At 39.0% G+C, this 16,167-nt stretch overlaps 2 protein-coding genes across 4 annotated transcripts in view; both read right to left on the bottom strand.

Annotated features, from left to right (window-relative positions):
• The window catches only part of slit1a (slit homolog 1a (Drosophila)), a 90,551-nt gene extending 87,230 nt beyond the window's left edge, over positions 1–3,321 (bottom strand). For 2 of the 3 annotated variants that reach the window (XM_027176256.2, XM_027176257.2), the window contains exon 1: positions 2,645–3,320. In XM_027176256.2, coding sequence (XP_027032057.2) covers positions 2,645–2,820 — 176 coding nt within the window. In that variant the 5' untranslated portion in view covers positions 2,821–3,320. Of the gene's footprint in view, positions 1–2,644 lie in introns of all 3 variants that reach the window. The other variant, XM_027176258.2, reaches the window with a different exon arrangement.
• Positions 3,322–8,669: 5,348 nt separating this feature from the next.
• On the bottom strand, positions 8,670–15,972 carry arhgap19 (Rho GTPase activating protein 19). Its single transcript, XM_027176247.2, has 11 exons — positions 15,841–15,972; positions 13,822–14,072; positions 13,085–13,165; positions 12,711–12,920; positions 11,854–12,080; positions 11,691–11,777; positions 11,500–11,565; positions 10,958–11,128; positions 10,730–10,819; positions 10,541–10,621; positions 8,670–10,181 (listed from the first exon to the last, which is right to left on the bottom strand). Exons 1-11 carry the CDS (start codon positions 15,882–15,884, stop codon positions 10,119–10,121), a joined length of 1,371 nt encoding a protein of 456 aa, XP_027032048.1. The 5' UTR covers positions 15,885–15,972; the 3' UTR covers positions 8,670–10,118.
• Between the last annotated feature and the right edge of the window lie 195 nt (positions 15,973–16,167).

Below are 16,167 nucleotides of genomic sequence, written 5' to 3'. Positions count from 1 at the left end.
ATACTCTGTACCTCTTATTAGACTAAAGCTGAAGTTACAACCAAGCTTTCTAAACACTTACTCATTATGCAGCTTAAACTCTTTCTTTATGCAGTATCTCTACTCGTCCTTCAAACCCTCGATGGTTAAATCAATAAACAATCAAAAAAAGGAGGCAAGAAAAGACACTTGAGCCGTCTAACTACAAAGAGAATCCCAAATCAGACAGCATGGTTTCAGCACAATCAACCACGCTTGATCTCGGCAGTGCGACGTTGCGAATATACATAAATGCATTAGCATGTAAAAAATAAATAAAAAATTAAACAAGATGCGGTACATTAAAGAGAAAGAAGAACGTTTCCCAATGCTGTTTAAGCTGCTCGGAAAACATATTTAGTAACCGTTTTTACGCAGTTAGGATGTACAATGTGCAGTCGAGCATCTTTTACCTCACAGCTTTGGGAGTGCTTTGTGAATGTGGGGCTCATTGTCTAGTATATTTAGCAAAAGCTGGTTAGGATGAAGTCTCGTATGGGGGTGCGAGTTGGGCACATGTGGCTGCAGTCGTTAAGGAACACGAGCAGAAAGGTCAGGACAATCGAAACGCTTTCTGACGAGTACAGATGGGATTCGACATCCACGCACACATTACACCCCCCAACACTTCAACACACGCACACATTCACAGAACCTTGTCAGCATGTATAACACAGCTTCTGCTTGCAAGGGCATTTTTTGAGTGGATGTCTGAACCAATCAACCCTTTCGGAGCCACTTTATCTTGACTGAGAAATCCCTGTTTTTTTTTGTCTGCACTAAAACAAGCTGACACGTATCCATTTATGAATATGTAAAAATTTCGTCTACATATTTGCTCATCTTGACGTTAAACGTGTATTTAAAGTTGCGTCCGTTATCACTTACGGGACGAACAGAAGTACAAACAGTGACGGGCATGTAGTGGGGTTTTCTCCTGAAAGTGCAACATAGAATCATTTGAGTTCAAATCCTCTTATTTGAGTTTGTCTGGATGCCCTTTTGAAAGAAAATAAAAAAACTCAAATAAAAAAGAAAGAAAGGAATTCCACAGAAAAACCAGAAGCAATTAGGAAAGCATGTAAGGTATCGTCGATTTGTCATAAGAGTCAGGGATAAAATCACTAGGGACTTGTGTGTGGTTTATTTGACTTGAGCAATCACCTTGAAAAATGACCACTACACAATGGGGCCACTGGATGGAAAGATTTCTTATGTTTAAATACATAAAGTGCATCATTTTACCATGATTTCATGATTCGCTAGAAAAATAACAACCCAGAACTGATCGAGAAAAAGAAACGCAGATACTTCAAGGAAGATTTTGTTCTATCGGTCATGAAAAAAAAAGATTGTACTGACACACACACACACACACACACACACACACACACACACACACACAATTTCCTTGCCATGTATAATTTATCAGAGATATTCTAAACCTGAAACCGGTACAATCAATTTTCCCATTTCTAGTCCTCGGAAATTAATTACAACATGAATATTTTAAAGTGTTACAAAAGATTGTAGGCAGGAAGAAAGAGATAGAGAGAAGAGAAAGAGAGAGAGAGAGAGAGAGAGAGAGAGAGAGAGAGAGAGAGAGAGAGAGAGACAGAGAGAGACAGAGAGAGAGAGAGAGAGACAGAGACAGAGAAAGAGATGAGAGAGAGGAGAGTGAGAGAGAGAGAGAGAGAGACAGAGACAGAGACAGAGAGACAGAGAGAGCGATAGAAAGAGTGAGAGAGAGAGAGAGAGAGAGAGAGAGGAGAGAGAGGAGAGAGAGAGACAGAGAAAGAGAGGAGAGAGAGACAGAGAAAGAGAGGAGAGAGAAAGAGATAAGAGAGAGAGAGAGAGAGAGAGAGAGAGAGAGAGAGAAAGACAGACAGAGACAGAGAGGAGAGAGAGACAGAGAAAGAGATGAGAGAGAGGAGAGAGAAAGAGATGAGAGAGAGAGAGAGTGACAGAGAGAGAGACAGAGAGAAAGAGAGAGAGAGAGAAGGAGAGAGAGAGAGACAGAGAGGAGAGAGAGAGGAGAGAGAGAGAGAGAGAGAGAGAGACGAGAGGACGGCTGATGTGCAGACTGAGCTGCTTGTTAGTTCCTTCTGCAGACCAGCTGCTGATGAGACACCCTCACTTCACTAGTCACATAATTAAGCACCATGTTGCTGATTTCCCCACTGATTTAGACCCATCCACAGATTCAGACACATTCTGTCCTGAGAAGAGTTGTTTTTAACTGTTACACTGTCGATATAATCACAAAATCAGCAGGACAAACATTGACTTTCATCGAAGTTTGGTGTCTTAGAAACCTCCAAAGTGATTTCTACAGGAGAATTAGGGAGTGGGTCAAATCCTAACACTAAACTAAATAAATAAATAAGTAAAGAAACTAACAGAACTCATTTACCACCAGCAGCATACACACACACACACACACACACAACACACGCACACAAGTCAGTGTGTCAATCACAGGCGCATTTCCTTGCATACGTTTATTCTCTTTTCTTTCTGCCTGGACCTCTTTACACCTGCCCTGAAGATTAATACAGATTTTTTTTACTCCACTAAACATCATATTTACTGCAGGAGGAAAGGTTGTGCTTGAGAGGCTACTCACAGTCGCTCAGTGTTCCTTGGGATGTTCCTGGGAATGCTCTTGAGCCCCAGGTTGTGGCAGTCCACGGTGGTGCCGCTGCAGGTGCACAGTGCCGGGCACGCTGTGGCACGGTGGGCAAACAGGGCACCACACAATAGCAGTGCCCAATTCCATGCCCTACAGCCTCTCATGGGCATGACTGATCCACAGCTCCGTAAAACTCCTTTAACTGCCTGTCCTTAAGAGATTGTTGTTGTTGTTTTTTCCTTCCCTTTACAAAGCTGCTGCTACTGCTGCAGAAGTCCTTCTGCTGAAAGCAAAGCGCACACAACGTGTGGGAGAAAGACTACGTATGAAACCAAAAGAAACGTATAAAAAGGTAATTTTGTTTTGTCCTCAGAAGTAGAAGAAATGTCTACTTTAGGTCAGACTTGTCCTGTTTTGATTGTTCTAATGGTAAGGGGGAAAAGACAAACCCAACAAAACAACAACAAAAAAAAAAAAAAAAAAAAAAAAAAGATTCTCGTCCTCTTCTGCCGTGCTTCACTTCCTAAAGAAAACTCTGTCTCTTTCTCTGTCTCTGTCTCTCTCGCTGTGCTCGGCGTCTGTGTCTGCTTCCCTCCCACTCCTGCACTCTTCTGGCTGCCTACACAGAGGGGAACAGAGGAACACCAAAAAGAGAAAGAAAAAAAAAAAAAAAACACTCTCACACTCTCTCTTACACACACACGCACACACATATACACACACAGCAGTCATCCATCACAAAGATCTACAAATAGCAGCTCCCAAGCTCCTCCCATATCCCCTCCCCTTCATCCAGTGTTCCTTCCCCCAATACTAAACACACCACCCTCACCCCCTACAATCTCTCAGGCATCTCAGTGCAGCACTGGGCATCCATACATACACACGTGTGTACGATTTACAGCGTCCCGTGTTCCAACACACTGACCCCTTATTAAATGGTACGACATGGTTTGGGGCACGTTAGACAATTCGATGCGTACGCTCTCTTGAGAAGACCTTAAAGACAGGGGACAGGGTTGGTTTAGTTACACAGAGCAAAACAGAAAGCGTTCACAGGTATGGTGTGTGTGTGTGTGTGTGTGTGTGTGTGTGTAACCATATTGTGTGTGTGAGCTAAAATATAGACACATCAGTGCATTTCCGCTTGCTTGTTTTGTTAGGGTTAACGTTAGGGTTTTACAGGATTAGTAGAATTGCAAAGAAGACAAAATAACTTTGAACACAGCGGGTCTCGAACTTTTAGCCACCAGGGAGCTGAAGAGAAAAAAAGGGCAGCTAAAGAAAAGCCAAAGAATTACTGAAATATTACTATTAACATGAGCAGAACATGGGATGTGGTAGCTCAGTGGTTAAGGTGTTGGGCTACTGATTGGAAGGTCATGGGTTTGAACCCCAAGTCCACCAAGCTGCCACTGCTGGGCCCCTGAGCAAGGCCCTTAACCCTCAGTTGTAAGTCACTCTGGATAAGGGTGTCTGCTAAATGCTGTGAATGTAGAACGATATTCTGGCTATTAAACGAGGCCACAGGCCTTTCTTCTGAGAGAGCACATTCAGGTCCAAATATTACCGTATGTATAGAACTGCTTAAATAATTGAGGCAAATAAACTCCATGAGCTCTAATAGAGCTTTTAAAATGGTGAGTTACGCTTTCTTCTGCTCCAGGTTCCTCTGGATGTTCCTGGAAACCTTTCGAAGAAAGCGACACGATGGGGATAAAAAAATAATAAAAAAGCGATCGAATGCTAGTATCATATTAGTTATCACTCGCTGCACAATAGTGACCTGAGGTGTTGGAAGCAAATGAGCAGACAGTGATGGATTACGCTTTCCTACTTTGAACAAAACTTTGCTGAAGAACTGATTAAAGCATTAATGATCCTTTACCATGTTACTTCGAGCTGTTTCCCACTTTCCAAAATTTGCAGAGTATCCGTAACAGTCCACCACGTTGTAGAAAAGATGAACAAATCAGCTGTTTTGTCAAGGAGAGGAAAATAATGTGTGATAGCCTAAACAGACCTGCCAGAGAGAGGTGCTTAGCCGTGACAGCTCTGGTGTAGATCCTTATGAGAAAGACGAGAAGGAGCAAATATCACGTTTACCGCACATTAATCAAAAGACTTAAGGGAGTTCCTTTCACTTCCTGATTTGGACCATAAGTCCAGGGCACACGGCACTTTCATTACTTTTATTGTGCTAGCTCTGTTGAAAAGGACGACACAGGAAACAAATCTGGGGTCTGATTACAAAAACTACTTCCATCCAATTAGACAGTTATGGTCATTATACGTTAAATACGTCAATATATTTGTCAGTAACATTTAAGGAAGCGCTTTATCCTGCACTTAGGAGACGTTCCGGTATAACCGATCTTTCCAATCAACCCACCCATAGAGAGAACGTGTGCAACTCCACACACAGTAAGCTAACAGACGCTCAGTCGAGTCGATACGTCAAACTTACCGACTTTATTTACGAATAAATGCTATTAATCGACAAGATTGGACAGGATTAGGAACGAGTTCATCAGAGGGACAGCTCATGTTGGGGGACAAAGTTAGGGAGGACAGGGTATGTCAAAACTTCTCCAGGCCCAAAAATACCCTCAGACGCCAGAGGGTTAAGATGGTTTGGACATGTTCAGAGGAGGGAGAGTGAGTATATTGGTAGGAGAATGTTGGACATGGAGCTGCCAGGCAGGAGGCAAAGAGGAAGGCCAAAGAGGAGGTATATGGATGTAATTAATGAGGATATGAAGCTAGTGGGTGCAAGTGTTGAGGATGCAGAAGATAGGGATAGGTGGAGAGAGATGATTCGCTGTGGCGACCCCTGAAGGGAAAAGCCGAAAGAAGAAGAAGAATCGACTTAAATATATTTATTTCAACAGAAAAACGTGAGCAATGTTACTTCTGATATGTCAAAGTTAGCCTTATCTGCGTGTAGAATTTACAACAGGGTTTCGTTTACAACGAGTTTAAGAAGAAATAAGATTTAGTCAATCTATAAACATCAAGAAATAACTTGGCGATAGAGGCACGTAAACAAAAAGGACAGAATATAAAGTCTTTGTTTGGGTTTAAATACACAGCGCCGACTCGCATAGACGTGAGTACATTACGACCCAGTAAAACTGGCCCTAATGATCTAATGTGATGACGTACAAACCGCTGTGTTTAACCACAGCGATCTTTATGGTGCTAATCATGCTACTGTTTTTGTTTTTTTGTTTTTTTTTTGGGGGGGGGGGGGGGGGTGTTTCATTGAATGGATGGTTCAACAGGAGAAAAATATGTTTTTTTTTTTTTGAATGATGCAAATTGGTGGTAAGAAGTTTCCATTACATATGAACTATGTTAATACTGAAGCTTTAGTCCTGAACCAAGGGAGCAAAATTGGGACACCGTACACGTCTTGGCTGCGTTTGAGGTACGTGGAAAATGTGGAAAAAACCCACTTAAAACTAAATTAGACATATCACTGGCTAAATGACTGCTGCACACTACAGAGAATATGAAGATTACATAATATCTGTACGCCAAGTTCAGAGAACTGTTTCATATCATTGCATGAATTGGGACTCTAGGGTAGGACGTTTAAAATAGTCTAACACTACAGTTTCCCTTCGCTCGGTCCCTACAGAGTCCTTCACATGGGAACAAATCAAACTGTCCGGCTCTGAGTACCGTAGTATAACGTACCCGCAATACCACATATAGGCTTTATGCAAACACATCACAGTAATTCTGTCAGTGGATATAAAACAGCATTAATGAGAGGAACAGCTCAGCAGGAACAACGTGCTTTATTACTTATTGAATAAGTAACTGAAGGTTTAAAGAGCTGTCAAGAGCCAGGAGATAAGTGCATGCAGACGGAGGGTAAGAAGCAAAGAAAAACGAGGCCCGTTCTTTCGACTTCAACACTCTAAACATAGATTCTGCAAATTCCACATTTAGTCACATTGAGAGAAAACAGGACTCCTTGGGCGTCTGTGAGCCAGGCTTATACAAAGTCGAGCTACAATGCCAGGAATGAAATGGCAAGAATTGTGCAAAATGAAACACTGGGGATTTTTTTTTTTTTTTTTTTTTCCATTTTTTAGGTATTATAAAGTTTTAATCATATTTTGGCAAACGAGTCATATAAAAGCATCAGAAATGGAGCAAATTCTTCAATAAAAAGCAACACAAATCATTTATTTCAGAGATTCAATGATCAATAGTGGGTCAGATTAAAAAAAAAAGTTTCTAAATGACAGATTTATTCATGGATTCATGCTAAGGACAGATAAACTAACTGCATGTGTGAAAAGAACCGCATGGATTTCTAGCTCTTGCTCCCCCTTGTGGTGAATCTTGGAATAACCTTAACCACAATTTGAAAACAAAATCGTGAAATCCACACACGTGAAAAAAGTTTTTTCCAGCTTTTTTAAACCCTAAAACTTTCAGTGAGATTTCAGTCTTGTTTCAATTTTATCAGTTCATTTTACAAATAACTGCATGCATGACCTACAGCTGATGATGCTCATTTCTGTCTCTCAACTTTCATGCTCATGCCAATGTCAAGGTGAAATGAAGAACTTCCAGTAAGCCTCTGGAATAAAAAATGGGAAATAAATAACGATAACAGCATCCAAAGACTGGAGCATAAAAAAATAAGTTCATATGTTACATGGCAGGATCATTCCAGCAGATTTTAGGCATTAACTCTATTTTGGCTGCAACTCAAGCTTGAACCTCATTCCTTGAAAAAGAGAGAAAGTGAGAGAAAAAGAGAGAGGGAGGGGGAGAGGAAAAGAGAGCAAGGTAGACAGAGAGAGAGAGATAAAAAGAGAGAAAGTGAGAGAAAAAGAGAGAAGGAGGGGGGAGAGGAAAAGAGAGCGAGGGAGAGAGAGGGGGGAGTGCAAGAGAGAAGCTTATGCATTGAATAAGCAGAACTTTGTGTTTAAATGTCGTTGGACAATAATTAAGGTAAAACATCAAACCGTGAGGTGAATCTTATTCCCCTGATTTCACAGCAATATGCAGGTGATTAGATTAATCAATAAACAAGTTGCACTTTACAGCTAGACCATAAACATCACCCTGCTCTTAAAAGGTCATCGAAAAGATCTCCGTCCTGAAGAAACCTCACTGTTGCCAAGTGCTGACACTAGAGCCTCCTTCCAGAAATGTTGGATATCTTCTAAAAACTTAATCCCTATCAATGTTTCTACATTTTCATTGTTAAGTAGATCACCCTTATGAATGAATGGTTACTATAGCATTAGAATGAGGGCATTAACATGAACTACAGCTGGCTCAAACATCAGAGGACAACAGTGACTGACCAACAAGATTAAAGAATTCAACACAGTGGAAGAAATCAATATACAGCTGAGAGAGAGAGAGAGAGAGAGAGAGAGAGAGAGAGAGAGAGAGAGAGAGAGAGAGAGAGAGAGAGAGAGCAAGAGAGAAGGAGAGAAAGCAAGGGAGTAAGAGAAAGGGAGTAAGAGCGAGAGAGAGTAAGAGCGAAAGAAAGAGAAAGCAAGAAAAAGAGAGCAAGCGAGAGAGAGAGAGAGCAAAAGAAAGAGAACGAGAGAGCACAGCTGACATTGTACATTTTTAGTTTCCTCAGAGTTCTCTGGTTTCCTCCCAGCAACCCAAAAAACATGGCAGTTGGATTATAAATGTCCCCAGATGTATGACAGAGTGAGTACTGCTCGCTGGTACGGTGTCCTGTTGTCTCCAGATCCATCATAAGCCAGACCATGAAAAAGCACATACTTAAGCTTTAATGTTCACTTAATAAATGGTGAAAGAAATAAGTGTTTGCTGTGAATCTGAAAAACAAATTGAATGCAAATTATACAAATTCATTTTGCTTCAGAGGTTCTGGCAAAGTATTATATTTAATCTCCCAATGTTGTGTTTTTTTTTACACTTAATAATGCTGGACCTCAATGAGAGGAGTGAATAATTGTGAAAGTGCGTTACATCCTTGATCATATTTACACACACAAAAAAAGAGGGATTTTAATACTTTTGCTTTAATGTCAAAAGCTGAAGGCACTGTACAATACAGCTATGACTTAAACCCATATGGTAACATCATACACACCGCTAGTTACTGGTAAAGTTGGAGGTAAAATGTGAACAATGCGATGACACCATATGGAGGAAAAACAAACCAAAAGAAAAATAAAATAAAACAAGTAAACCTGGTGTGTGGGGCATGGGGGTGTTCACATAGCATAAAGCACTTTCACATATAAAAATATTAAAAGAAATAACTTAAAAGCGATCTTAAATGAAATAGTGGTTAACTCCGTAAAGTATAAAAAAAAAAAAAATTAGACAGTAGTTGAAGAGATGAAAATCAGAGTTATCAAAATAAGACACATTAATACACGTCTAAAATATAGTCTGGCTCAAGCTTATTCACATTTAAAATCTCCCCATTAATAAAAAAAAAAAAAAATGTTAAAACAGAAAATATTATCCCTTCTCCAGAAAGAAGGATGTAATGTGTCCCAAGAGACTGTTATATTTTCTTGTTTAAATTAATACCATAAAACTCTAAAACATAAAACAGCGAATCGATGGAGATTTTTACGTACGATCCTTCTGTAAGCGGCTCTCTTTATGTCGTCGTTCACAAAGCTGAACCTGGGGTAATTTCTGTCATGTGCTTTGGAGTGATAATGCAATTGAGTAATAAAGTCTATTACAGCATAAAAATATTTTAAATCCTAAAGGGGAAAAAAAATAAATCAACATGCCTCTAAATAAGTTGCCTACCAGCAAGACACCTTCTGTTCACAAAGGTACAGAAACTCATTTCCCGCTATTCATCTCCCTTTCCCTAAAAATACAAGATTCAAAATCAAACTTTCGAAATCCTCTCAGATATCAAAATGTTCAGTGTAACAGCCCTAAATAACACGGACTAGCTGTGCAGCCTGCGAGAATTGATTTTTTTTTACAACCACAATTACACCCTAAACCTCTGTATATTCATACAATGTAGTATGCCATAAAAGGACAAAACCACACGTTAGTATGGCAGTGTGTTGTTTTTAGATGTACTGGATGTCTAGTCATGCTAGTCTCACATACCTGTGTGTATATATACACACACACACACGCTACATCCTTGACCTTTCTGAATACACGTTCCATTCCTGACCTTTCTGAGTAGATGCTACATGTTTGGGACAATTTATACTTCTTTCTTTTTCTTTCCTTTTTTTTTTAATATAAATATCGTTCACAAACGGATAATTCATTTACAATTCATTTCTCATTCCTAGTTGTAAATTCGAAACATTTGCGACTGGTGAAATCCGAACGACGTGTAAATTACACGTACTGGTCTAGAAATTCGTCTTGTTTGCATAGTTAACAAGTTGGAGGTCACGTCTGAGCCCAAATAAACGCTACACAAACCTGATCGAAAAAAATTAATTTACAAAATGAAAAGTTACAGGCTTAAACTGGAGTGCTGTGCTGGAGAAGGAAGAGTTCTTTTGACAGATGTGGAACCCTGAAAAGTGGTATGAAAGAAAACAAAAATTAATCGACAAAACTGAAGGATAAATATAGTTAAGTGATAGTAGGTTAAAATGTGATTTTGCTGATTGATTAAATGTTTAAACTGAAAATTCCAACCAAGGCAAATTTTGGAATGAAGGTTTAGTCTTTGGTTATGTAAAAATAAACATAAACAACAAATAAAAACATGAATTGCGTTCGTGTTACTTTTAACCCATTAATGTTAACCAAAGTATCAAATCCTTTTAGTGTATTGTAATGTAAAAGTGTTATCTGCGTATCGAACGCAATTACATATTAAATGTCTTCACATTAAATTTGAAGACAGTTTGAGGTTCAGCTGTAACTTACATTTTCCTTGTTCACCTCTTTGGTGTGGCTCGTCCCAGACCCAGCTCTGTCGTTTGTGACTGGATTCCCCAAAACCTTTCTCTGTTTTAAAGAAAATGATTTCTAGGTGTAATAATGATACAACTGTCTTCCTGAGTACTAACAGAATTGAAATACTGCAATAGATTAGAAATGTAAGCAAACGCAGACCTTGATGAGACCACCGAACGACCGGGAGCGACCGTGCTTTTGGCCTGAAGATCTCGGGCTGTCACGTATCGGAGTTCCCTGCTTGGTAAACTATAAAATGCGTTGTTCGTTCAGCATGAGTACCAACACATAACACTGTATGTAGTGTGGATTTAAAGACAATGCAAGAAACCTTTAGCATTCACCACATCAGCAAAGCCAGTGTGAAGGTGAAAAGCAACGGCTTACCTGTCGAATGAGTTTCTTCTTCTTTGTAGAGTCGGGCATGTTGCTGACATGCTGAAAAAGCTCACGTAGAGCCTCCTGTGTGTGCTGCTGGTTTCCACTGCCATCCTCCTCGCTTCTTCTCTTAGAGGGCAGGCCTCGAGCCCCGGCTACGGCGTACAGAGCCGTGTCATCCTAAAGCAACGTGTTAGAAGTGACTAAGACTCTGGTGCACATTTGATGCGTGTGTGACATCTATGAGGTTCCATCACAGACGGGGGGGGGGGGGGGGGGGGTGTCAGTGCTTTACAACACTGCAATGAAAGCCAAACTTAATTTATATGCTAATTTTCCCCCCACTTATATTCAAATATTAATTTAACTTGACCAGATCAGGAACAAAAGTTATAATCATGTTTGTGTATGAAAATTAAAAAAAAAAAAAAAAACACCATCACAATGTGTGTGTTAATGAGTCCAGGTGACAGATCGGGGGGGGGGGGGCGGGGGGGACAAAGATCTCTCTACACCACAGTGCATGAAGTGCACAATTCAATAATTACAACCTTTGATAGAGGAGTTTCTGAGCCAGAGAAGAGCATCCGTGCATGATCTTTGATGTATGCTGGTGCCTAGAAAATACAGAATAAGTCATTATCCATGCCCATAAGATAGGACTTCATTAGATTACTTCTTGAAGGACTTCTAAAATGAAATGACTCTTAGTAGCCAAACCTCCGCTAATTCAGTGTCTTACCCGAAACAACTTCTGTGAGTGCTTGATAAGAAACGTGATGCCGTTGTTTAGCTTATTCAAATTGTCTTGCAGATCGTTTGCGGTCACCTGTGTACAAAAAGCTTTTTGAGAAGGCTGCAACACCCAATAAGAAAATAAAGAGGGGAAAACAACTCAGACCTACATTTTTGGGCCATATGATGTGTGGTGCAAACATGAGAGCCAGGTTGAAGGCAGACATTTTGTTTTTGTCTTGATGCTTGGCGGTCTGATAGAGCAGGTCCAACAGCAGTTTGAGTAGGCTGCGATTGGCTGGAGGCAACAGCATGAAGAGAAGCTGCAGTGCTTCGATCTGACGCTCTTTGTTCGGCACAGACGTCTTGTTGCCTCTCTCGTCGAACAAAGTGATCTCTGTGAAATATAGAAACATTAAATACTAATATTTGATTCAAGCATACTGACTGCTTTGTCCATCTAAAATCACATCTTTATTTTTTATTTTGGGTTTGTTCTGAAATTTATTTTTGTTCTTTGTGTCATTATTTGGGTAAGAAAGAGCACAATTTTTATGGCATTGTCCTTTCAGATGATGACATGACATAATAGTAGTTTACACACTTAGCACACTTCTCTGAATCACATCTTTAATCTAACTTTATTGCCAAATCTATTCTTTAAAGTGGCAAACTCTTTGCCACTTTTAAATAATTTCTAAAGCCCTAAGTATTGATTTATGAACTGACTTAACTGTTCACATATTAAGAACATTCTTGACCATGGAGAATTTTATTCCTGAATTTTCCACCAACAGAACACAATTAGATCATGTTATTTTTATTATTATTAAATCCTTTTAACTCAAGTAACCAATCAAACAGGCTACATGAGCTCAATGATAAATAAATAATAATGGCTGGTTGGAGATGATTGTAAATCCCCAGAGGTCCATGAACACCACTTTGTGAACTAAAGAAATAAATGTGGAAATTAGTGGCCACAGGTATTTGCAGCCACAAAACTGTCATCCGTGTAAGGGAGTACCGGCTATTTTGAGATGTGCATGGTAATGGCGATGAGTCAGCAGTGGCTCAGGCAGTTCCCCCAGGAAGGCTTTCAGCAGTGTGGCTGCGTCATGCGGATGGTAATCCCCTGTGTCCAGGTCGACATCTGCGCCACTGTTGAGCAACTCCCTCAGCGCCTGCTGTCTGATGCTGTTCCCTGGCACACGGAAAAGACCCTCCACATGTAGGTCTGACAGATAGAGGAAAGAGCCATCGCCATTAGGATATGTTAATTACTTGACCGTTCAGGTACTTTATACTTTTTACTTGTTCATTTATGGTCAAGAAAGTGACAGTGCAGTGGATTCTGAACTCACTAACGTTCAGTCTAAGAGTAACAGAGCGATTTCTTACTTTTTCCAAGGTACTCTATGAGCTGGTACATTTGGGCAATTCCCTCCTCAGTTAATGGTGCTCCAAAGATCACTCCTTTCTCTGAAATCAAAAACATGTTTAACATAACATTGGTTTACTGTGACAAGTTGCAAAACTTATTGATAATGTAAAAGCACAGAGGGAAAAAAAAACATTTAGAAGTAGATGTATCAGAACAGCAGACAACCTACAATACACAGTGAGTTTACACATGTGGGTCGTTTTGATGTACACTTCCTGTTGGTTCCCATAGAGGATTTTTTAAGTTTTTAGACTGCAGTGCTTTTCAGTAGTCATTTCAGACTGTCCTGTACATGTCTCTCGACTTACATCACAGCTGTGGGTCATACAATCTGAGTGCAGGTTCTCCTGACTTGGACTTACTTGAGCCAATGTTCCCAACGAGCAATCACTGATCATTAGTTATGTTACTGACCCATAATATGTGCTGTTCTCTTTGCTCAGAAACATTTTTCACGGCTATATTTACAACTAATAAAAGCACGTTATTCCACAAGGATTCCTATGTCTATTTTTAAGTAGTCTGTCTGCTTTTTTGATAGGAAAATATTATATTGTGTAGATATTTTCACAATGTCCCATTGTGTTTTATGCTCTTCCTAATCATTAGTTAAAAATTGATTGATAAAATACTGTTCTAACAGTGCTGTGTGTGATCTCATGTAGCACTGCTATGTGAGAAGTGTTTTGTTCACCTTTACGCTTCAGGAAGTTGGGTAGGCGCAGGAAGCCTGTCGAAGCGGGGAGCTTGAGGTCTGCCTCTCCCTGGAGCTGTGCAAATTCTGCTCCGGGTAAATCAATGAGCCTACTTATGTTACTCAGCAAGAGCTCAGAGAAAACCTGGGGCTTCTCATGCCTCAGTTTCTCCACGAAGAAATCAGGGTTGAAAATAACCGGCTGGCTTTGAGGCATCTCCTGGCTTATGACTATGTTACATACTGTTCCCCTAGGGCAAAAACAGAATGGAGAAAAAAGAAATTAACCCTAAAACAGCAAATGTATCATCTTTGATACATGAGATTATGAGACCTCTGCAACACCTGCATTATCAATACTTTCCTCAAAAACCTGATGTATACAATCTGAGACTTGTCTACCGCCCCCTAGTGGATTTACCCATGATCCTCAGGCTTTAGGCTGTCATTTCCAATAAGGCTGCCTTTATGGACTGACTTGCTAGGTTTTTTTTTGTTTGTTTGTTTTTGTAGGGACATCTTTGCTTGTTTTGAAGTAGTTATGGAATACTATGAATATGTACTTTATTTAAGCAACTAATAATGCATTTATATTTTACACCGATTGTTATAGTAACACTGTGTTGAATATGTCTATGTCAAATATGATACGGATACACAAGGCAAGTTATCTTAGTCATCATTGTATTGAATTTTATAATGCAACCTGCATTATTCCTGCCACAATGCCAACTGAAAATTTTGCATTGTTTGCTTTAGAAATTGATATATTTCTGCATAAATATGACTCAAAACATCAGATTTTCACAAGTGAAGGCAATTATTAAGCCAGCAATGTTAAACTTCTAAAATAACCCAGCATTACAGATCTGTGACTTGCAAAGTATGTTTTTCTTTCATTATCTGTTGTGAGCCCTTGTGCAGCAATAACTGCAAGTAAACTTTCCAGTAACTTTTGATCAGTCCTGCACGATGGCTTAGATGAATTTTCTCTCATTCCAGCTTCCACACATGGGATTTTGTGAGATTCATATATCACAAATACTGTGTGTGTATATATATATATATATAACACACACACTTTTTTTTTTTAACCAAGTTTAATATATTCATCTGATTTGTTTGACTGGGTTAGGGTTAATCTAAGGATGTTTTTTGGCTCATATCGATGCAGAAATATAGATTTCTATCACGTGTGACTTTTTTATTCAACCTAATGTATCTTGTTAATAATTGTCTTGTCATTATCAAGCTTCAGTAAAACAATTAATCGATTACCATAATCTATAAATTATATTTACCAAGTCAGAGAAGAAATTCAGAAAACATTAACATTACTGTTTTTGTATTTATTCCCAGATGTCAAAATTATTTTAGTATTTTTATTATTTAATCATTTTTTCAGCTTTCAGTTTCCAAATTAGTATTATTTCATATAAGGCTCATGTCAGGATATACAAAAAAAAAAACTTTTTCATAGCAATTGCTAATGTGTTAGCAATGATAGAAAAAATGCATATAGGTATAATATCAGTCTGCAGAATTAATTATAGACTTTATACTTGCAGGTCAGTGTGGTTTATTATTGTAGTTGTCTTATTTAAAAATAACGTTATTACAGGTCGTTATTTTGTCAAGTCGAAAGCTACTAAGCAGCCATTAGCGATAAAGCTAACCAAAGCAGATATAAACAAAACAATAAGCGAACTCCGTTGCCTTAAACGATAAATATCGATTAACGCATGTTTTACGTAAACTACAACACATTTTTATAGTTAATTGTTGGGTTTAAAGAATACAATATTCGAAGCTATTTGAAAATCCAACCAATGCTAACTGCTAATGCTAACCGCTAACGCTAGCTGTCAACGAAAACACATCAAAGCTAATTTTGCTAGCTATGCGATACTAACACAAATATGTTGAAAATGCACTCTGAATATAAATTTAAGTGAACAAATACGCACTTTTATCAAACTCACGTTTTATACAAGCCAATAAAACACAAACATTACTTACCTTCTGCTCTGTTTGTTTTCTTCATTATCTTTCTCAGCCGCCATGTTCAGTTTGAATTTGCCACTTAGAACTTCTTAGACCCGCCCCCTAATTCTGATTGGCTGGAATCACTGGCGAATTTTCAAATCGCAGAAGGTAATCCATGAATATTAATGAAGTTGAACAGACGAGCATGCGATTGGCTGAATAAAGATATTTCACTCTTTTCTATTTCTGCAGTGGAAAGTTATATATCCGTTTTTCTCTGTTTTAAATTTAAATAATAATGTTCTTCATTTATACACAATAATACTAACAAAAATTACAATAATAATAATAATAATAATA

Source organism: Tachysurus fulvidraco, chromosome 7 (genome assembly GCF_022655615.1).
Source record: "Tachysurus fulvidraco isolate hzauxx_2018 chromosome 7, HZAU_PFXX_2.0, whole genome shotgun sequence".
Classification (NCBI taxonomy): Eukaryota; Metazoa; Chordata; class Actinopteri; order Siluriformes; family Bagridae; genus Tachysurus; species Tachysurus fulvidraco.
Note: the sequence above shows the minus strand (reverse complement) of the source record. Positions and strands in the feature narration are given on the sequence as shown.

Coding starts and splice junctions, on each gene's coding strand:
- arhgap19 (XM_027176247.2), bottom strand. CDS start 15,884: ATGGCGGCTGAGAAAGATAATGAAGAAAACAAACAGAGCAGAAG. Junction 11,778..11,853: donor ACATCATATGGCCCAAAAAT/GTAGGTCTGAGT, acceptor TTTTGTACACAG/GTGACCGCAAACGATCTGCA. Junction 10,182..10,540: donor AAGAGGTGAACAAGGAAAAT/GTAAGTTACAGC, acceptor ACCACTTTTCAG/GGTTCCACATCTGTCAAAAG.